The 22,441-nt window shown below is 46.2% G+C and overlaps 1 protein-coding gene across 1 annotated transcript; it reads left to right on the top strand.

The window, feature by feature from the left end:
* Positions 1–1,067: 1,067 nt before the first annotated feature.
* On the top strand, positions 1,068–21,558 carry LOC144175055 (tetratricopeptide repeat protein 17). Its single transcript, XM_077704091.1, has 10 exons — positions 1,068–1,225; positions 3,272–3,531; positions 4,706–4,814; positions 7,045–7,161; positions 10,008–10,117; positions 12,383–12,530; positions 13,850–13,989; positions 17,970–18,136; positions 19,707–19,990; positions 21,170–21,558. Exons 1-9 carry the CDS (start codon positions 1,097–1,099, stop codon positions 19,958–19,960), a joined length of 1,434 nt encoding a protein of 477 aa, XP_077560217.1. The 5' UTR covers positions 1,068–1,096; the 3' UTR covers positions 19,961–19,990; positions 21,170–21,558.
* The last annotated feature ends 883 nt before the right edge of the window (positions 21,559–22,441 follow it).

The following is a 22,441-nucleotide window of genomic DNA, read 5'->3' as shown; positions in this document are numbered from 1 at the left end:
GCACAGAGGGTAAGGTGGTAGTAGCTTTAGTGGATCATTCGACCTCCAACATATCTGCGCACGAGTGTCAGCTGCATATTTTGGGCACAATATTCTTCCAACTCATCTTCAAAGGCCAAGGGAAAGAGCAAACAGCTTTTTCAATACTCCAAAATATCCGTCGTCTTTTAACAGCAGAGCTGTTTAAGCTTGTAGCTCCACCGTCGAACGTTAGAAGAAAACTCACCTCGAGCGCACGCGAGCGTGATGCTCGAGGAGAGTCCGGCGTCGTCCAGGCTTTCCCGTCGGCTTGCGTCTCGTGGGAAGCCCCCGCCGTCGGCCATCTCGACCTTCAAGAACACTCTCCCCAAAGTTTGCGGCCTGATCTCTCGCGTGCTCTTCTCCTCGCCAGTTCACGAGCGTTTGCCGCCTGAAGTTGGGAGCACAGACGCCGAGTTAGCGAAGACGGTTGTCGCGGGTTCTAGCGCGTGCCCCACGCGGTCCACGTTGGGAGAGATGTAAAAGGCTGCGGACAAAACGATCCGTGTCAGCCAGTCATGGAGAACTTTCAGCGGCACTTTCGGAAATCCATGTGAGTTGTAACAGCAGGGTCTCCGAGGAAGGAAGAGGGGCCGCCAGCTCTGCTGTTTCTACAGCCTCGCACCACTAGAACAATTAAGCTGTTCGTTGACAGTATATAGGCAACTTAGGAGATCTATTAGTGATGTCACATGTGCGTGGGTATAATTCAAAATATCCCCCCCCCCCCCCCCCGTCCCGCCGGTGAAACCAGTCGCGCGCTGTCTCCCTCAGCATAGCCTCAGCGATGGTCGCCTGCCGCTAAAGTAGAGTGTACTAGAAGTTGCTAAAGCGTGCCGCAAACGGCCGGTGAACGACAAGAAAGACACAGTGTTTCGGTTTCGCTTTTAAGATGCACTAAACAGAACCTTTGGACTTAATTCTGAGAATTTTAACAGCTGCTTAATGCTGGTATAATGGTTACTTTTATTAAAAACTTCATGATTAATGACGTGAGGGGGTTTTGACGTGTGGCACAAGGGTAGGGCGCGCTTTTAAACCACACAGAACCCATCGTCATCGCCAACAGAAAAAAAGCATGGACGCGATGGGTAGACGCAGTTTTACTTTCGGAATCTGTACCCATGTTGTGCTTTCATTTCTCGCATACTACACGGAATGCTCCACGCACTGGGTCGTCACTGAGGATGGCAAAATACAACCGCAGGTGTGGGAAAGGTTTCCGTGCATTACACCTTAATGCTAGTTGTTCCGCCGGAAGCACGCTTTGGGGGTCACAACAGTGCATGCATGGTCCTTTTTGGAGCTGCGCTATTCATGAACCTTGTTTGTCTGACAGAGTTGTCAAAGCGGCGTAGGTGCTTCGTAGTCAGCTTGATTGATTATGCAGTGCAGCAGTGATGGCATTGAGGGAGCAGTCGTATCAGTCTGAGTTGATAGACGTAGAGCGTGGGCTGTCTCTCCCACGCGTGTGTGCTAGCGGCTACTGTGTTCCTCTTTAGAGAATCAAGCGTATCTTTTTGTGAGTGAAATGTATTGACGTCATATTTCATTACAAAGTGAAAATTTGCGTTTAACATTTGCAACCGTTTTTTCGTGCCTGGAATAAGACGCACACAGGAAGTGAAGCTAACCTCCAGTCCACGTATCGGCACAGAAGTTGATAACCCAAATGCGGCGAACTGTACACTGTTTTGATGATGTGTACACAAGGGTAGGTTTTACTCGAAAGGATTTTTAATAAATTTGGCGCCTGCTACTTTGCATTAATCGTCTGCTCGCGAAATGTACGTAGGAGCGGCGCTTCTAACTACGTTAAAGCAGGTGCGATTTGTAAAAACTAATAGATATAACAGATACTAGAGTGCGAGAAAAAATATTTGTTGAACTGATTGAAAGCACACTGAAGGGCGCTCCACCAAATTGTAACAAATTGTGCGGACTAGGAATTTTCTGAATGTGGGTTATGGCAACTTAATTGATCAGTTAAAAAGATGCATTACTTTAGGGGCAGTATAAAAGGAGTGTGGCTAAAATTTTCTGCGCCTAAATACGGTAATAGGAAAAGAAGTAACAAAACAGAAACATCTGGAACATAACTGCTTCCTCTCTGCAATATTTGACATGCCCCATTCAAGTTGTGTCTTGAGGTGCTTACCACAACGTACTTTCAGGAGCAGGCAAACTATCTGAAAATCTGGTTGGCCTGGAATTGTTTCCGAATCTAGCCCGGTCAAAAAAACTTGGCAAAAAGCAATTAAGGAAATATGAGTTGGCTGGTCACTATGCATGATTGACCCAAACTGAATACAGGAGCTTCACACCGGTGCAAGACCGAGTGCTCTGTAACAGGGTAAGTTAGTGTGAGACGATTAGTGAAGGCAGGGAAAACTGCTCTGTCGAGTGAAAAATGTGCTTCACATTGGACAGTGGAGCTCATCGTACCCCACAAGTGTAGCACGAAAGATGCACCGCTAACCTTTTTGAAATAACTTTTTCGCATGTTTAAGTGTTTTGTGAGAGTTATCACTGACTATATTATTCAGTTTTCGTCCTAGATTCAAATTATCCTTTTATCTGGTTCGTGTCATACTCTGTTTCACATACTTCGCTTAGAGCCAGAGAAGCTACAGTGGTCGTCGCCCAACATGATGAGATTGAATTCAGTGAAATCAGCCAGTAAAGACAGCAAATGCGCAAATTTTTTGTCCCTAGCCTGCACATATAAGAGGGAAGCAGACGGCACACCTTGGGAGGACTGTAACCTAACAAGGGACGCTTAGTGTGAAGAAGACGTGGATGGTGGTGAGGCAAGATAGGTTCTACTACCCACCTGACTCGTCCAATAGGAGTGACAGTAGCGTCTATCCTATGGCGGCACAAGACAAGTGCTGCTATAGGATAGATGCTACTGTCACTACCACTGCATGAGGCAGGTGTGCTTGTTTTATGTTGTCATCATCCATGTCTTCTTTGCGCTAAGCCTTCCTTGTCAGGATGAACCAACTAGCCTAACAACACGTCTTACTGGAGGGCTGCATTCTTCTGCACAGTGTTATTGGCAGCACCTCTTCATACCCTACAGCCTCTACAGTGCTGCATGGAATTGCTGAAGTAGCTCATAACTCAACCTGCAACATGGTCTTGACTTGCGTGCATGTTAGCAAGCCAGCACATTTCAGCTAGCATCGCCGCTTTCCATTAAATTTATTCTCTCCTTCCCCCCCCCCCACCCCCCTTCCCCCCCCCCCAGATCGACAGTGTGTTCTCCCTGCGGCGCCCTTATGACCTGCTCGGCCTCCTGGCACAAGAGGAGCGTGCTGTACAGGTGGAGGAGTTCAAGCAGCAGCTGCTGCAGCGCAAGCAAGAGATCGACTGGTGCGAGGACCAGGCCTCCGACGTGGAGCAGCGGCTCTACTCCACTGACAAGGACTGCCTTGTGGCGGGACAGCCCCTGACCGACTTTGACCTCTACGTCAGCACCGTGGTGCCCTTCGACCACAAGATACAGAGGTGGGGGGAATACCAGAGAAATGGCCACTGTCGCCTCTGCTTCTTATTTTTTTCCCCCCAACCTTTCCTTTGTACTTTTAAGTACGCTAATACCGAGGTGGGACACCGCAGGGTTGGCCACTGTTGCCTCTGCTGTTTCTTTTCGACCTTTCTTTTGTATTTTGAACATGGTAGCATTTGTAGGGGTAAGAGTTCTTGAGAGTTTGCGAATGTGTGGGTGTTTACGCATCCTTAAACGAGACGGCTGGTGCAGGGCGAAAGAGGTAGTATCTTTTGCCTGATACTTTTATCTGCTGCTAGTGCTTCACTATGCCTTTAAATACTGTTGCATCAAGCCGTATAACCAAGGCATGCCTGACTCATTTAAGGTGCTAGTCCTGTTGCCACATGTTTTTTCAGAGATTTTGGCCTTCTTGGATTATGCTATAATATTTAGCATGAAAATCCCGAAATCTGGCACTTTTGATTTCTTATAAGAAATGGTTTGTGATTACTGCAAGACAAGAAAAATCTGAATCTATCCAAAGGGTTCTAGAAAAAATTGTGATGATTGAGTATCAAAGTGTACACAAAAAGGGGGGAGTGGTGTTGGCACAAGTTCATCGTGATCTAAATTTTATTGAGAAGTTTTGCCCTTTCAATAGATCAATGCTGTGAAGTGTGAACGTCTTTTGCTGATGCCTCTCTAGCTCAGAACGTGAAGTTACACGCTAACAAGTGGCAAAGAAGGGACATAAGGGACATTTTCGTAACTTCATTTTCTTACTAAGAGTTAGAAACAGCCATTGTCATCTTATTGATTTGATTGATTGATTGTGGGGTTTAACGTGCTGACGCTACGCAGGCAGTGAATTGTGCCGTAGTGGGGGGCTCCGGATTAATTTTGACCACCTGGGGATCCTTAACATGCGCCGAAATCTTGAACGCACGTGCGTTTTCGCTTTTCGCCTCTGTCAGAAAAGTGGCCGCGGTGGCTTAGAGTTAAGCCCGCGTTCTTGGGCTCAGCAGCACAACGACATAGCCACTGAGCCATCGCGGCGGGTCCATTGTCATCTTGCAATGCAGTTTTTTATCTAAATGCTAGAAAACTGCATCTTAAGGAAATTGTATCCTCTTTGCCATGTGGCCAGTTGAAGTTGCATTTTATTTTTGCCTTTTTGTTTCACCCCGCAAGCCACTGGGAAAAGATAGACCAGCGAGCTGCCCGCGGAGACTTGCCGAAGCCCAATTGCTCCCGTGCCTTGGACTTGGACTTCAGCATGCACGCCTTTGAGCACCTGACGGTAAGTTGTGCACACTGCTCCATGCTCTGAACGTGCTAGTTTCCTTTCTGTGCATACATAAGGATGTCAATGTTGGCTCATTGAGGAAACTTGTCTGTCTGTCTGTAATGCCTGATATGCTACACTCTTGCTGTGTAGAAAAATGCCATAAAAAAAAAGGCACTGGTACGTTTATACTTCGTGAAAAGGATTTGTATTGCCCCTGACTTAAAGTTTTCTTGACAATGCACTGGAGTATAATAGTGAACCTGAGATTGCAAGGTATCGTTGTGTGGCACTTTGTATGGGCCTTTGGGTTGTATGGTATTATTTCATAAAAAGCCCAGGTTCCGGGAAAATGCTTTCCCAGAAATCAATTTGTATATCACAGTGAAGCCTACTTTAATGATGCTCAGTGTAAAGCATTCCGTAAGAATACATGCGGTCTTATGGAGGTATTTAGTAGAAGTGCCTAAGGCTTTCTTCCACTAAAATTGCTTCTAAATCTGTCTTCCCCGCAACGCGTTCGCGTATAGTAGCGAAGCCGACTTTAAACACTTTGTGTGTAGTTGCACGATGTATTTGTCATGGTGTAATTGTTGTCACAATTCTGGTTCACCGACAGAATCTAAAGTGCAAAGGCACCTTATTTAAAAAGCCACATATAGTCTGCCTCGTGTTGTCAATGGGAATGACAAGTAGAGATTGGCAGCAAAAGATGAGGGGAGCAGCAGTGTATGCTCACAGCAGATCCTCTGGTGCACTTTACTTAATCTTGCCGAACACCAAAGGAATGAATTTCGTGGCTGTTTTCCGATAGGAAATAAAACAACAGAGAAGGCTGCTACATGCTCCTCAAGATTAACTGCAGTGCAGTAACTTAATTGGCTGAGGAGTATTGCTAACACACTGGGAATCCTTTATGACAAATAAAGATTTGGAACCTGAGCGTTCCTGAGCAGTCTCTTTTTTTTTTTCACCTGTTTAAGTGTCGGATTATTCTCCACCTGGAGATGGTAATGACAGTGACGACGTCCTGTTTGCCATTGATGCTGGAAACCACATTGTCCTTTTTTTTATGGTAGTAATGAGCATGAACGTGGATTACTTACATTGGAATGTGTGATATTATGTTTTGCTTTTTCTGTTTACCAGAGATGACGACTCAGCCCCGCATTCTTTGCCGTAAGCTCTCCTTTTTTCACGCCAGTATCACTTACCATTACACTGACGCACTTCTTCATGCGATGCGAAACGTAGGCTGCTCGCTGTGAAGTGCTGCTTATAACAATTTCCTGGTGCTTGAAAGTTCAAAATAGCGTACAAAGACATGATGTGTTTCCAAGTGTGTAGTTTCTGTTGCAGGCCCACGAAGTTAAGGTCACAAGTAAGTATTGCTATGCTTTAATTACTGTGCGCAGGATGTGATATCTGGTTTGAGCATGCTGTTGAACGTGACATGGTTTTCTTTTTAAAGACGATAGTCTCTCTTGGGCTACTTAAACGCAGAAATTTTGGTCTGTCTATATGCCTGTCTGTCTGTCTATCTGTGACTCGATTCTGCCACCTGGCCAAAGCGAAACAAAAGCTGCGCAATAGTCTTATATACCCACAGCCAAATCTAAACTTCCAAGTCCGGTGTCCGTGTTCATACTTGTCAACATTGTTGAACAAAAACAAAACATTACGCAAATTTGAGGCAGAAAATCAATACATAAGTGATATTTGCAGCGTTCCTTTGTTAAAAAATTCACAGATGCTTGGTTTTTGCAATAGCAAATGAAATACTAGATCAACTGCTGAAAACCGTTGCCTGCTGTTGCCCGTGATCCTGGCGGCAGTTAAGAAATAAAACGGCAACAGCAACGAAAAATTCCACTAGATAGGTTCCACGTTCCTCTTGGAACGCTCGTGGAGTAGGGCAACATGGTTCTATAAATGTTGTAGTAGGGTGCCACGATTCACGCGCATCTCCGCTGTATGGCAGCGCTGGCATCCAGGCACCCGACTTGGAGCACTGGAAATCGGTAAATTTAAATTGACTTGAGCAAACCTCTAGCGTGTTCTCTTGGGAGGAACGAGACAGGAAAGGAACAGCATGACAGGTGAGCGGAAAAGAGAAGGGAGGCATTTACTTGCCAGGGGCGCCAGTCGACTATCGTCTTTCGTTGCCCTTTGCAACGAAAGGAGCAGATATGCGGCCAATTTTTTTGTTACGATGTTGACTCCTTTGGGGTGTTGTGTCATGCAGGGTGTTCGAGAGCGCAAGAACCTGACCATGACACCCGAGGCCGGGCTGCACCGTGCGGTGTCGGCAATCGAAGGCACCGAACAGTTTGGATACGAGGTGTACAAGGCAATGGCAAAGGTTAGCTGCTTGGGTCTCTGGTCATCTACGTGTATTTTGAAAGGGACTAAGGATATTTAATAAGTGAATAGCACAATAAAATGATGATTCTTCAATGAAATTAAGGGGGGACACTGCTCCTAAAACAGCTTCCTTTAATTTTCAAGTAAACTCTGTGAAACTGGTGTTTTGTGCTTTTTCCTGCTGATTTAAAATATGGCATTATTTTTTGAGTCCGTCAATTAGTTACCAAAATAAGTAGAGATAATTAGTCATTTTTGGAGGAACAATAGACAAAACAGTGTTGGTCATAGAACTGTAATATTCATATTTTTTAATACCATGAACCCTGGTGAGTGCAATAAGAGACTCAGTTTTTCAATGCACCGCTTGGAACAAATTTTACAGCTCGTTAAACTTTGGTGGCACCAGTGGCAAGTGACCATTTCGAGTGGCCGTTTCAAAAATAAAAGTTCAATGATCAGTAGAATTAGTTTCAAGCAGTGACTGATTAGTGGCACGCAGTGACAAACAGTGACTGATTAGTGACAAACAGTGACTGACTCCAAAAATGACTGATTATCTCTAATTATCTTGGGAACTAATTGACTGACTCAAAAATAATGGCATATTCGAAATCAGTGGGGAAAAAAGCAGCAAGACTGACAGTTTCGCAGAGTTTACTTGAAAATTAAAAGAAGTTGTTTCAGGGAGCCATGAAGAGAAAATACAACTTCGTTTAATTTGAACGAACTAGGATTCAGTATTAAATGCAGAGCATTTCTTTAACTCACATGTAGCGTCCGCAGTCCGTCCGCAACAGCCGTTCCAGGTGTGCCCTCTCCCCCACTCCTCCTCTCCCGCATCACGCTACCCTCTTTGCTCTCAACAGGTCCGCACCCCTCCCCCTACACTATATAAAAAAATAATACTTATCGGCGCCTGGTTTCGATCCCACGACCCTGTGGGCGGAACGCGAGGTACATGGTGCTCTTCCCACTGCGCCACAAAAGCGACACAAAATCAAAGGGTACGAACGCGCCTTATATCCTTGACTCATTCAAACTATGTCAAGAAGCTGCTGATACACAGCAGCAGTTGCATCGATCTCGTCTTCACCAGTTGCTGCAACGCACGACCACTGCTTAAAGACCCCTCAACAGTACACTTTAGCGACCACGAAGCCGTCGTTCTCAGCGTCCAATACAACGACAACAGCAACAAATAAATAAATAACGACTTACAACAACCTACTCCTTGCCTTCACTTCTTGTGTCACAAAAAAAAAAACATCCCTCCACGAGGGGGACTCGAGTCGCAAAATCACGAAAGTAATAATTAATATATGAAAAAAATAATAATAATTAATAGTAATAAGCAATAATAGTTAACACATTCACTACCAGCCCACCACCCCCCCCCCAAACACTAACGTTAACGCAATACACCCACCCCCTACGCGACGCATTTACTCGAGTCCCCCCTCGTGGGGAGATGGGCCCAATTTTTTCTCACTCAGCTCCATTACAGCCACAAAAGATGTTTTTTTAACGAAAAAAAAGTAAGAAGTATTTAAAAACTTTCAAATTTTGCGCCACAGTGACGTGTTATGAGCAAGAATGACGTCATACGGTCCAACAATAAAACATAGTTTTCAGTACGTTAACTGCACGTTAGCATTCAAGTGATGCGGTCAAATGGAACTAGAGGCCCCATTACAGACGTCCAGTCATGTGTCGTCGCGACAGGTCAGTTAGGCGGCCGCCAATCGCCCAAACAAGGTTCCGTGTCGTCATAGAAAAGTTGCGGGAAATTGGCTAGGGGGTGGTGACTGCTTCACATGTTTTCTTTCATATCTCGGTTATTTGTTCAAAGATTGCGATGATATTGGTATCATTGTTATCGGGACTAAGCCCTCTTTCTAACAAACCCAACTTGTATTTTGTCTCCATGGCTCCTTTCAAGACCAGTGTCCCCCCCTAAAACAGCTTCCTTTAATTTTAAGTAAACTCTGTGAAACTTGTCAGTCTTGCTGCTTTTTTTCCGACCGGTTTCAAATATGCCATTATTTTTTTAACTGGTCAATTAGTTCCCAAGATAAGTAGAGGTAGTTAGCCATTTTTTGGTCAAACAATGGACAAACCAGTGTTGGTCACAAAACTGTAATTTTTATATTTTCCAATACTATGAACCCTGGTAAGTGCAATAATTGAAAGAGTTTTTTATACATCGCCTAGAACTAATTTTACAGCTCGTTGAACTTTGGTGGCACCAGAGGCGAGGAACCATTTTGAGTGCCCATTTCAAACATTGAAGTTTAATGAGCTGTAAAATTAGTTCCAAGCGGTGCAGCAAAAAACTGCTTGTCCCCTACGTCCCTATGTCCCCCTGTCATGTGCAGCCTTAAGCAACTGCTGTTGCTGAAGCCTGTCAACTGCATAGCTATCCAGATTCCCAGGTGAAAATATGTGTTTTTGTGTAGCTGGATTATTGAACCAGAAATTTCTTCTGGTGAGAAATATTCTAGCTAGAAATAGGCAGAATTTCTAGCTAGAAATTCAGTTTCTAGTTCATCTCTAGCTGGATTGAGATTTACTTCCAGCTAGCATTTGTCAGTCCAGCTAGAAGAAAAAAAAAAAACCGCAAGCTGGAAATAATCGTCTCTAGCTAGACAGAAAATTTTTCTAGTTAGAAGCTGTCGATTCCAGCTAGAATCTAATAATCTAGTGTGAAATGAAGCTGGAAATCATGATTTCTTGCTAGAAATGCTCGTTCCATTTTCGTGCCAGTCAAGTAGTGTGTAGGTCGCTTTCAGTGTGAAACATTTTGAGCATGTGGGTGATGTGGTGAATGGCCCCCCTTGGCAGAACAACACCTCGTGGGTGATCTTCAACCTGGCCGCCTACTACTGGAGGGAGCAGGGTGACGCTGCCAGTGCCATCGAATGCGTGCGGAGGGCACTGCATTTCTCTCCGAGGTGGGCAAGACACTGTCATTTTGGCTCCCCCAGTTCGGGCATCCTGTTTTTGAAATCAGGCCTATTGTGATAAGCGGAGCGCAATTTTAAACGAGCTCCACGAGTGACTGTGAACAGTGTCTGCTGCCCCTGTCACACGGCAAATCTAATGTCATTCAAAGTGTTAATTAGCTGTGAATGACATTCTGTATGGCCGTGCGGGTCCACACGGCGAAACAGATGCCATTTGATAGTAAATAGCAGTGACAGTTAGCGGGCTCGCAAAACCGCAGAATTATATTTCAAATGTATCTAGAATGTTTTCATACACGTATTTTTTTAAAACATAATAAAGGATTATTTTTTAAGACTAACAATGAGAAAATCACCAGTTTAGGTGACATCAGTAAGCATCACAAGCTGAGACAAGTCTGCAAAAAATCTGTATTAGGGTAGCGTGCGTATTGGGGACGATATTTCATTTTTTTGTTAGTACGTTTTTGTCTTTTTTTATTTGAAAAACGACATGAAGTGGAAATATAAGTTTACACTAGTTTTTAGGAACAGTATTCTTTGTTCATTACTGAAGTTTCTTGTGTAGTGGCGTGCCAGTGCTGTCGAGGCTACTCATTTGGCTACTGAATGAGCTCCCGAACCTCAGTTAGTTGCTAAATGTCATTTTCCTCAAATGTCATTCGGTATTCTCAAGTAGCACCTAATTAATGACATTTAGAGCGAACGACGTTTGCTCTAAATGTCATTAGATCTGCCGCGTGACAGGGGTATGAGTGTCCTATTACCAAATTTGCAATGAATTGTTGTGTCGGTGCAGTTCTACCAAATCTTACTATGGCAGTAAGTACTACTTGCTTGATATTCACCAAACTGTTATCAGTCTTTAGTTTCGCTGTGCTTTTGCCAATCACTTTCTAGTGACATGCTCTTGTTCACAAAAATAAATAAACGAAGTTACCACAGTTTCAGTTGAAGTGGTTGGTTAAAGCAAGGTGATTCAAAAAGCACAAGCTGAATTTCACCGAAGTGTGTCATCAGCATGGCTTTTGTGGAGGCATAATTTTCAAGCACCAGGCCACAAATTGTGCAGTACGCATCCCATGTCACCGTGCCTAGCTTCCTAGCTGCCAAATCGATACCCGAGGGGATATTGAACGGGCTAGGCAAAATCAGCTTCAAAAACCAGCTCAATTTAAAGGGACCCTGCAGCACTTACCGCCAACTTGTCGGAATGTATTTTGGGGTAAAGTCTATTGTGCCAGCAATCTCCTCCTGCAAGAATTATGAAAATCCGTTCACCATCACCGAAACCACGCACAATGAGAAATCGCTCATAATTGTTCCCTCTAACTCGACCGCAGACAATGCGACGAAAGCTGCGAGCTCTCTCCCGTGGAGGGGGGGGATGGCTCGAGGCGCTCTCTCCGGCAGCCTTTGATATATCACAGGCCGGGAAGTTTTCTCCTTTTCTCCGCAATTGGGAGGGGTCTATTTCCAGTCTGGTGCCACGAAAAAAGCAGGCAGGGCTGCCTGCTCGCAAATGTGGGCTCAGCTTGGTAGGGTGTTTTTGCAGTAATAAACATTTGTTTTCGAGTGGTCTCGTTGAAAGGGGAGTATTGAGTTTGTCACTCAAACTCCACGCACACTCAAAACACAAAAGAAATGCCCAAACTGTGCATACAGGTTCAGGCACAGCCCCGACGATGGCGGTTTGCCTCAGGAAATGCGAGAAATACGCTGTGAAGTTGACCGGTGACAGCCAATGGGACAGTCGTAGCCCCAGTGACGTCGTTTAGGAAATGCTAGGGGTGCGTAATGAGGAAAATTGAAGAGAGCGCGGTTGGTTTTTCCACGTCTTTCACAGCGATTTGCGTGCTCACTGCTTCACGTGCACGTTTAATCTTTGGCTCACGTATTCCTGGCAGTGTTGAGCAGGTTTAAACGTCGAGCAGGTTTACTTGCACTGCTCAAAGAGTGTTGCAGGGTCCCTTTAAGTCTTGACTCTCCTCCGACTCGGTGAAACAAATATATACAACGTCATGCAGTTTTGTGCAGGTTTGACACGCCTTTGTCGTTTGTGGATGCCACGTCAGTGAAGTGGATGTCTGACAAATCGTAGCTCCCATGGCGTAAAGTGTAAAAGTCTGTAAGGTCCTTTGTAAGGGGATTTAACAGCATCCTACTCTGGGGACATTGTCAACTGAGGAGGTCTGTCCTAAGGCACAGAGCAGCTCTCTTGGAGACAGGGTGAGACTGGCCCCCTCTGTCCAGGGAGCACAAGGACGTGGCCCTGATCAGCCTGGGCAACGTGCTTCACCGGGCCCACCTGTCCGAGGAGGCTGCCATCGTGGTGCACGCGGCCGTGGACACCGCCCCGGACAATGCCATCTGCCACTTCACCCTGGGCAACGTCTACGCGGTGAGCAAAGGGAGCCACGTGTGCAGAGCATGGCTGTGTGGTTTGAGCCAGCTTCGACCGAGGGAACATGTTGTCTGCAACACCGAAAGGTGTCATTTCTTTCCTACTGAAGCTCCGTTAACTGCTTGGAGCATTGGGCAGCCATGTTTCGCTGAGGGGGTGATAGGCGCGCTTAAATGCGTCATTACAGATGGTGTGGGTGTTAGAAGCACTGCTTGAAATTGCTTGGAAATAATGCGTCATTACAGATGGTGTGGGTGTTAGAAGCACTGCTTGAAATTGCTTGGAAATAATTCCAAGTAATTTTTGCGAGTAATGCTCCCGCACCAAACGATGCTCCAATTTGGAAGCCGTGCATTGAAGATAAACTCTGCCTGAGGTGTTTTTTTTTTGTTGTTGTTACTCATTGTAGGATTTTTGGCATTTGGCAAAGCACCTACCAATGCTCCACGTCCCCACAGTTATAGACTTGAATGAAGCCAAGGCTGAAAAGTTGTTATTTATTATTTCAAGGTTGAGGAGAGAAAACATAAAAGAAGATTTTGTTGTAAGCTTGATGACCACAAAAAGGGGTAAAACACTCCAGGCTCAGCTTCACAGATTCACTGCCACACCTCCCCTTGTAACATATAATTTAGTTTAGTTGCCTGACACCATCTGAAACTTCTTCTTGTGCTTAGTGTCCCTTAGGTAGTAGTACTTCCAACTGGCTTGCAGTTCCCTCAATGGCTACACTTCTCTGTATTACCGTACAACCTGCCGGTTTCGTTGTCATCATCTGCCTGTCTACTTCCACTGCAGGGCAAAGGCCTCTCCCATAGATCTTCAATTATCCCGGTCCTGTGCTAACTGCGACCAATTAATCCCCTAACACTTCTTGGTCTCATCTGCCCACCTAACTTTCTGCCGCCCCCTGCCACGCTTGCCTTCTCTGGGGTTACACTCTGTTGCCCTTAATGACCAACAGTTATCTTGCCTTCGTATTACATACCCTGTCCACGCCCGTTTCTTCTTCTTAATTTCTACTAAGGTGTCCTTAACACGCGTTTGTTCCCTGACCCACTCCACTCTCTTCGTGTCCCTTAATGTTACACCTATCATTTTCCACTCCATTGCCCTCTGAGTCGTCCCCAATTTAAGTTGAACCCTTTTATTTAGCCTCCAAGTTTCTGCCTCGTAGGTGAGTACCGGTAAGATGCAGCTGTCATACACTTTCCGCTTCAGGGACAATGGGAGGCTGCCATCGTATTGCTCTGTGAATGATTAAGCATATGCCCTCTCTCCTCCTCTCTTCCCCTGGTCCCTGGCAACTTAATCAGGTGCTGGCGGACTACAACAAGAGCGTGGTGTGCTTTGAGAACACACTGAAGGTGCAGCCCGACTTCCAGAACGCCCGGCAGCGCCTGCACGCCGTCCACTGCCACAGCAAACTGGAGGCCGCACTGGAGGCTCAGCACAGGCAAGCACTGATGCATGGCGGGACATCCTCCCTACTCTATCTCTCTTTCGAGGCGTGACGGCGGTTTTGCTTATATCGACATCGTGCTAGGGATCACAAAGATACACCGTGCAGACTAAATACAGGTTTGTTTTATTCGAAAGATTTCGTGTTCTACAGTGCCCCCAGCGCTTGACCGGCCGGAAACGATGCCGTATTCATTAAGAAATTAATCAATTTAGGCTAAAATTTTGATTCTCCAGCTAAATCGTGTGTTTGCATGATGTCTGCCATGAAGTCGTAAATGCGCGTATTCAAGCCAACTTCCGCTGCGCCATTCGGCTCTGCAGCCTTGCTTGCTGTTAGTCCTTCAAGATGGCGCTACCGTACTCGGCCACGGACCGTTGTCCGGTGTTGCTTTGTTTTCAACCATATTTGCATCTGGCTTGTCTTTGTTATGTAGAAAGTAACCGTTTCGTGAAACATGGGGTATCCTCGACAAACAGGGTTACGTAAGACAATTTTGCTTACGCCAAGTGGCCAGTGTGGTGTAAGACAACTTCAAAGCAGCGGACTGCTGTGCAGCTAAAACAAGCACAGTGCGCCCAGTACCAGCAGCAGTTTGCATCGGTACTTCTATGCTTACGTGTATTTCCGTAGCTGTCATTGTTTACCCAACCATTCTTGCTGCTGTAAACTGAATATGCATTGCATTTAAGTGCAAATAGCTCATTCGGCCAGCTTATAAGCAGTGCCTATTTTGCGTTTGCGTTTTCCAGCCTCAGCCAATAGCACAGCTGCCACGTATGACACCATAGGTTCTGTTGCAAGAAATGAGCTGGTGGGTCGCATGGCCATTCCCTTTTTTCCTAATGATATAGCTTATTTCAGCGAAGTGTGCATTAAAAGTGGTGCCAGTATAATTCTAACGAGGCAGTCTTTCGAACGAACTAAACTTGTGTTTTCCCTGCATGGCCCCTCTAAGTCTGGTCTGTGTGATCTACCCAGGCTGCTGAAAGGATCAATGTCGGTGGGCTAGTGAAGGGAGAGAAGGCTAGCATTGTGATTGCTTATCAGTGAGCTCTGTGGCTATGTTGCACACAACTGCCACCGTGCCTTCATTTTCCCAGCTGTCGGACACAACGACGCAAGCAGTAGAACTTTCCGGCAGACCTGTAGCGTTACCTGCTTCTCTGGCAGTACTAGCCGCGATTCACAAGCTTGCCCATATTTGCTCCTGGAAAAACTGCTCATTACCTTTTGAGGTTTGATTTGAGATGTTCGTTTTGTCTTCTTTCAACTAAGAGCCCATTGAGTCCCTTTTGTTTTAGCAATTGTTTCCCAAACTGGCCCACTGCACCCCCTCCCCTTACCAGGGCTTCTCCTTTTGGTCTAGATGCTAGGACGTGGCAGGCTTATGCAATTACTCAGTGTCCTCACTTCTCCCCACAGTTGTGGTGCCACGTCTGGCTACACTGAGCTCGCCAGTGTATAAAACAAACGTATACAAAAAAACTTCTTCTGGGAACTCATTGAGATTTGCGACCCAGCTATGGGAAAGCTGAAAACAGCGGTGTTCTTGCAGGGGGCCATTCCAAAGTAACAGATGAAAGGGGACAGGCAGCCAGAACACCAGTTTGGTTCACACGAAAGATATTGCTTCGTTAGAATCATACTGACACCACTGTTAACATAAACTTCGCTCAAATAAGCTACGTAATTATGAAAAAAGGGAATGGCCGTGCGACCCACTAGCTCATTTCCCGCAACAGAACCTATGACATCATATGTGCCCAGCTGTGCGATTGGCTGAGGCAGGAAAAAAAAAACGCAAATTAGGCATGGCTTATAAGCTTGCTGAAGGAGCTATTTTCGCTTAAATGTAATGCATATTCACTTTATAGCAGCAAGAAAGGTAGGGTAAACAATGTAAGTTACAAAAGTACACGTAAACATAAAAGCCCCAGTGTGTACTGCTGTTGGTACTGCATGCACTATGCTTGTGATAGCTGCACAGCAGTCCGGTGCTTTGGGGTTGTCCCTGACAACACTGGCCCATTGGCGTAGGCGGCATTCTCTTACGTGACCCTGTTTGTTGAGCATACCCCATGTTTCACAAAACGATTTCTTCCAACCACAACAAATACAGTGTAGACCGCTTATAACGTATGTCGCGGGAGCCACAAAAATCCGCACTATAAGCGGTACCGCACTATAACCAAAACATGCGCGAATTCAACCACATCGCCTCTTATCTCTCAAGTCAACCTATATTTATCATCACTCAAACGCACAGCACTTAAAAACGAAGGCACGGTCTATATTTCGTATTTTTAACATCAGCAGCTGCTGCAGGGCAAAAGCGCAGTCTCACAAACGGCGAGCGCGGCTTTAACTTCCGTTGTGTTTTTTTTTGAGACCATGGCTGCGTTTTTAGCGTCTATGAGCAGATGTCGCAAGACGTCATAAGAACGCCAGCGGGTTTTTTTTTTTTTTTTTTTTTACCCCACTTTTTGTTCACGATGCCGAAGGCGGCTGCTTATCAGCGCAACGTACTGGTGGTGGAAATCTTCGGAAAGGGAAAGAGCGGTGGCTTATCTGCAACAACGTTCTAAAGCGTGAACCGCGTGGTAGATTTGGTATCGCGAAAACGTGCAGTGCACGCCAGCGCTGATACAACTGGCGTGGTGTGGGCGGCGCGGTAAAAGGCGGCAACATGGCGTCGGCACTGGCCGTGAAGCGGTGCAGGCAGTTCCAGTAAGTTCCAGCGACCGCGTCTAACCGCTCGCTGAAATGCCGCACGGGGCGCAAGCGAAGATGCTCATGCAAGAAAAGAGCTAATAATGTGGGCGAAAAGTGGAATATAAACTGCCATCTACGCTGCTTGTGAAAGCGCCCATCAAAAAATACCGCGGTGGTAAGCCTAAACATCTCTGGCGCGGCTAGCCGGCTCGGAGCGCTTCGAATCTCCCGCCATTAGGTACGCGTCTCCCCATTGGTGCAAGTCGTCAGGCTCCTCCCACTGCCACGCGAAGAAGCCACCGCGAGTGCGGAATCATCGACACGAGCACGAAAAAAACAAAACAAAAAAACTTGCGCGCAACGCCGATGTGCACGATTCGTGCACGAAAACGGGCCATGCGGTTCACGATTAATAAAATCAACTTGCCGCGCGCGGATGGGGAGACTGTCGCTATCTTCCGAGATGCATCAAGCAAGGTCAGTTGTGGTTACAGGTACGCACGAACTAAAGGGTGCCTATTTTTTTTCTTTGGGTGTCTACGTTAGAGGAGGGCAAGGGGTGTACGCTGCGTCAGATGGCCGATTTCATCCTTTCTTTTTTCTTTTGCTACCCTAAAACGACGCCTCAGCTGCGCCGGTCGATCAGCAGACCCGCCGAAAAACCGCACTATAAACGGTATTGTGCTTCGGCCAACCGCATCTTAAGCGGTATGCTTATGCATTGAGTTCTATGGGAGGCAAACCGGTGGTCGCAAAAACCCGCGTTATATCCGGTCCCGCACTATAAGCGGTTACGTTATAAATGGTCTACACTGTACAAGCTAGGTGCAGATACAGTCAGAAACAAATTTAAGCGAGGGTGGACAGTGTTCCTGCACAGTCGGATGGTGCCATCTAGGAAGACTGATGGTGAACAAGTTATTCGGCAGTCCACTGCAAGCTGATCAGCGCACTGACGTTTGCTTGAAAACCTGTCCTGGTTACACCATCGCAAGACATCACGAAACAGGTGATTTGGCGGGAGAACCAAAATTTTAACTTAAACTCATTAATTTCTCGGTGAACAAAGCATCGCTTGCTGCTGCCGGACAAGCGCTGGGGGCGCTATAAAACACCGAATCTTTCGAATAAAACAAACTTGTATTTGGTCTGCCTGGCCCCTTTAATGAGCTCCGGGACGAAATACTGTCCGACAAACCTTCACATGTTTTTGGAGGACGGACAAGCCCCTGTAGACCCCCACCCCCCCTCCACTGCAGCTCCCTGCAGCGCACCCTGGCCCAGCTGCGGGAATACCAGGAGCAGCGCGAGCGGTGGCTGTACCAGAACGCCAAGCTGCTGAGCGAGCAGGCGCCCCCCGAGATGCGCCTCGAGCAGCACCTCGAGTATGAGGAGCACAAGATCCGGCACAGCCACGACGGCAAGGGTAACGCCGCCAGACACCTTGTGCAGTTGCTGCTCTTAGAGGGGGGCCATGCAAGCCAAATGCAAGCTTGGTTCGCTAAAAACACAGTGATGCCCAGTCTCTCTGGCTGGCGGCTTCTATGGCGTGACAAAATGCAAGCTACGGAGCACTTCAAGTGACGGATTTCTTTCTCTTCCCTGGACATTTCATCCCAAATGTCCAGCACCATTTTGTTGCCAAAATACTGGTACAGTTATATTAGTGGGACCTTACTGATGCTTGCTTGTGTTGATTACTACTACTCTCAGGCCCATCCTTAAATTTCAGACTTCGTACATGTGAGCAGCTTTTTTTTTTTTCTTTTCTTTTCAATTTTCACCAAGGCAAACAACATTAATATCAAGCAGTTGATTTAGGCACACATTGTTTACAAGAGAAAACAGGATGTGCAGATAACATAACTATCACGATGAAGCAGCACACATTGTTAGGGAGTCTTGCGTGATTGCATTTGTACCCTTTCCACTTATCTCTTTTTTTTTTTCATGAACACATACATTGGCTGAAGTGAGAATTTGTTTTCATTGTGATGTCACACACCAAACTTCAGAGAATGAGCACCTCCCCAAGGATGAGTAGTGCCACATTCAGTGCAAAAAGCCATGAACACCTTTTCTTCCCTCCTTTCTGTCATCCGGATGAATATAATTCGGACGAAGACCCATTGCAACTATTCACGGCCTTTAGTGCCAGCACTTGAGAGCAGCTACAAATGAAAACATGCATGTTCGTTTTGCAATGACTGCATGTGGGGATTCGAGATAGAGGCCCCATGATAATTTCATTGCAGTTGGTGATAGGGCAGTCTTTTGGTACAGGGCTGTTGTAAAAACTGTGCGCATACGCTCTTCGTTTAGCGATACATTAGTTGATTGACATGTACTAGCTAATTATTGCAATAGGTTGGTTCAAAACTACTACTGCCCTAAAGCATGAAAGAGTCAAGTTCTGTGGCAATTAGGAGGATGAAAGGATGAAAGTGTGCGTGATAATGATCATTTCTATGGCTAGACTGTGTTGTTGTTAGGCGATGTCAAATGGCTGCAGAGTTACCGCATTTTTATTGTTCAACATTTCATTTTCTGGGAAGATGAGTGTGTGGGGGGAGGTGCAGCAGTGGTAATTACTAATTTGTATAACCAGACACCAGCTACTTAGTGGTTACTTTTTTTTTGTCACTGCTGGGGCTGTAAGAAAAGTCACCTAGCTTTAAAGTCTGCATGCACCTAGAAGGTATTGTTTGGCAAGGAGTTTTAGCTATAGGCAGCCATCTTGAAATAAAATTTAATATCTGCCCTGAAAAGAGTGACCCTGTGGAAGCTTCAAGCAGTAAGCGGAGCTGAAATGCTTCGCAACGCTGTATGGCCAGCTTATTTTGCTTGAAAGACTTCAAGCCTACACTGTGGAGTACGTAAACCGTCCCCCGTGAGAAGACAGGTAGAGACTCAAGGTTGGGACCGTTCCTGCCAAGGTCTCTCAAGGAGGAGGTCCCACAATCTGGGTCTCGTCTCCTTCCCGACCCGATGTGCAGGCCACGACTGCTTCCAGTTCGAGCAGAACGGGCACATGGTGCTGAGTTGCAACATGCGGCGGGACCCTTACCAGCTCAACAGCCTGCTTGACCTCAGCCTCAACGTGCAGTTCGTGCAGGCGGTCGAGTCGCGTGTCTCCCAGCTCAGCCAGAAGACGGGGGGGCGCCCCAACGCGGTCCCCTCCAAGTCCCCCTCCACTTCCCCTCCCTCTCCTGCACCTGTCGTGCCCGAAGAAGAGTGCCAGAACGTGTAGGCAGCACGGCAGCGGCCAACCAAAGATCCGGTCAGTGAGCCACTCCCCACCGGTCATCGGAATTCGTTGCCCATTCATTTTTTTTTTCCCTTTTTAGATGCGACGGCATCTCATTCACTTGCCTTGTCCCTCCATACGGCGTTGCCGTTGTCCGTCCACACCCCTCCCCCATTCTCCTCTCCGCGCGAGCTGCGCTCTCCGCCGCTCACCCCCTCTCCTCTCTGATAGCAAACACTCTCTCGCGAGGGGCATTGGATTGGATTCGATTGGATTGGCTTGGCTTGGATTAAAGTGGATTGTGTTGCGTCATAGCCGCGTAAGGGGGTTCACGGCACGTTTCACGCGATGGGAGAATCAACCTAACGGAAACAACAACGGAACCCCCTATGCGTCGCATCTACACAGGGGTTCCTGCGAGGGGAGGTGGGAGTAATTTTTGCTGAATCTGTTTCAAGAGCACCAGGCCAAATTTCCCATATTTTTTGAACAAATATCCATTATTTGGACTATGTACCTCCGATTTTGCCAAATATCCCCAATTTAGTCATTCTATGCACCTGTGCAGACCTCTCTTCCGATCTTTTGCTATAACATTGCCTCACCAAGTCTGTGCCCCCTACATCCCAGGGCAGAATGACCCTTTGCCAGTTGTCTTAGCCCTACCTCCCCCTGCAGAACTATTCACCCCCTTATCATCATCATAACTTTGCTGCGACTTCACCGCTCAGAAATGTGGAACCTGATGGTGTTGGTAAACATCAAGCGCAAACATTTTATTTCCAGATACAGCTCAACAGCACTGACAGCAATGATACCGATTTTATTGGGCTGTGGCTCACTGTATCCAACACAAGCTTCAGAAACGTGTGCGGAGAATAGTTGGGACAGTGAAATATTCTTAATTGCCAGTCTTTCATTCGGAAATAATATCGAATAGAGATTAGACTGTTCCGTAAATTATTTGAAGTAACATGTTCAGCTATCCCTAACAATCACAGCCAAAAACTTGCTTGCAGAATTTGTCATTTGCCCAGTAGTAGAAATTTGGCAATGGAAACGCGTTGTTGCTTGGGTTATTGTCACACGATTTCAATGTGAAATGCTTACTGCCACCTACTTTAAAATGTGCCAAGCTGCGTGTGTAATGCAGGCTTATGGTGCCACGGAGGCGATTATCATCCAACATGTTTGGTTTTTGTCTTGTTGCAGGTAACACCAAGGTGTCTGCAAGTCAAGAACAAATATTTAACACAAGCACCTTCGATGTGTTCACCCGCACCCACCTTCGCACAAGAAGTCTAGTCCCTCTCCGAATATTGCCACTCATTGAAGACAACTCGTTTGCTTTTGCAGAGACTATTAAGTAATAGTTATTCTTTTTTAATTTATCGTGTGAAGCCTACAGTGCAAAAGCTCAATTGATGACCAGGGGGAGATGGTCTGGAAGCATTACTTAAAACTTTGGCTTTCATCACACACAGCAGAAGTATACGCTCGCTTACGGCTATTTACTGTCAATGGCGTTTTTGTTTGTACATTGTGGCTTGGATGCGCACAGTGTTTCTGCCAATAAAAATACGCACAGTTTTGAGTCCCTATGGAGTCGCTAAGTGTGTGTTGCTTGCAACATTATTAACCCAGAATCTAGGTATGCCTAGTTAAAGAAATCCTGGAGAAATGCCGCTGCATCGGTGGTGGATCATCACCGATATTTTGAAAGATTCTCAAGGTCAATCATTTGTTTTTGTTGAGTTTGCCTCGTTGCCTTTAATGCTTAGGTCTTGTTCTGAGAGAATATATCCGGGTAAATGAAGTCTAGTTAGATGTGTTCTACTAACAGCTATGGAAACTCTGCTGCACTGACAGCTATGGAAACTTGTCAAGTGCTTCTAAGCCGATTCATTTACGTTGTGTTGGTTCCTATCAACAGTTTCCCCACCAGCACGAATGACGCAACACCTTGACATGGTTCGTTCAAAGAGAGAGGGATGTACGCATGCATTTGATTACCGTACTGTGTGGTCATGGAAACACTTTGGCAGTTTAAATTTTTGTTCTGTAGCAGGGAGCTTTGTGTCTTTTGTTTCCAGTAGTGACGCCATGGGAGCCTGGGAGCAGAGGCCCCACCCCTGCATCTCTCCGTCACATTTTACCGAGAATGAAAGGATTTCAACATGCAAATGCACTTCTCACACTTTGTACAAGAAATGGCTGTACCGATGAACTGCCAAGTGCATGAAAAATTTAACAGCAGTGCGATAACAAACGTCAACCTGCTCTTTTTAATGCGTAAAAATCCTTTGTCGAGTACCTCAGTTCTAATCGCGCACCCTTAAGCTATTGAATCGCTATAATAGCGTAAGCGTGAACGACACCGTTTCCACTTTTTCAACAACGAATGCGAGCACTGCAGCCTGCTTGAATCGGCCGTCCGTGCTGGCTTTGCAGGTTTATTTCGCCGCTCAATGATGTTCCTCAACA

The sequence above is a fragment of the Haemaphysalis longicornis genome, unplaced genomic scaffold (genome assembly GCF_048455015.1).
Source record: "Haemaphysalis longicornis isolate Haplotype H1 unplaced genomic scaffold, Haemaphysalis longicornis Haplotype H1 scaffold_3, whole genome shotgun sequence".
NCBI classification, from domain to species: Eukaryota; Metazoa; Arthropoda; class Arachnida; order Ixodida; family Ixodidae; genus Haemaphysalis; species Haemaphysalis longicornis.
The sequence above is the reverse complement of the archived record's forward strand: the minus strand, read 5'-3'. Positions and strand labels throughout refer to the sequence as shown.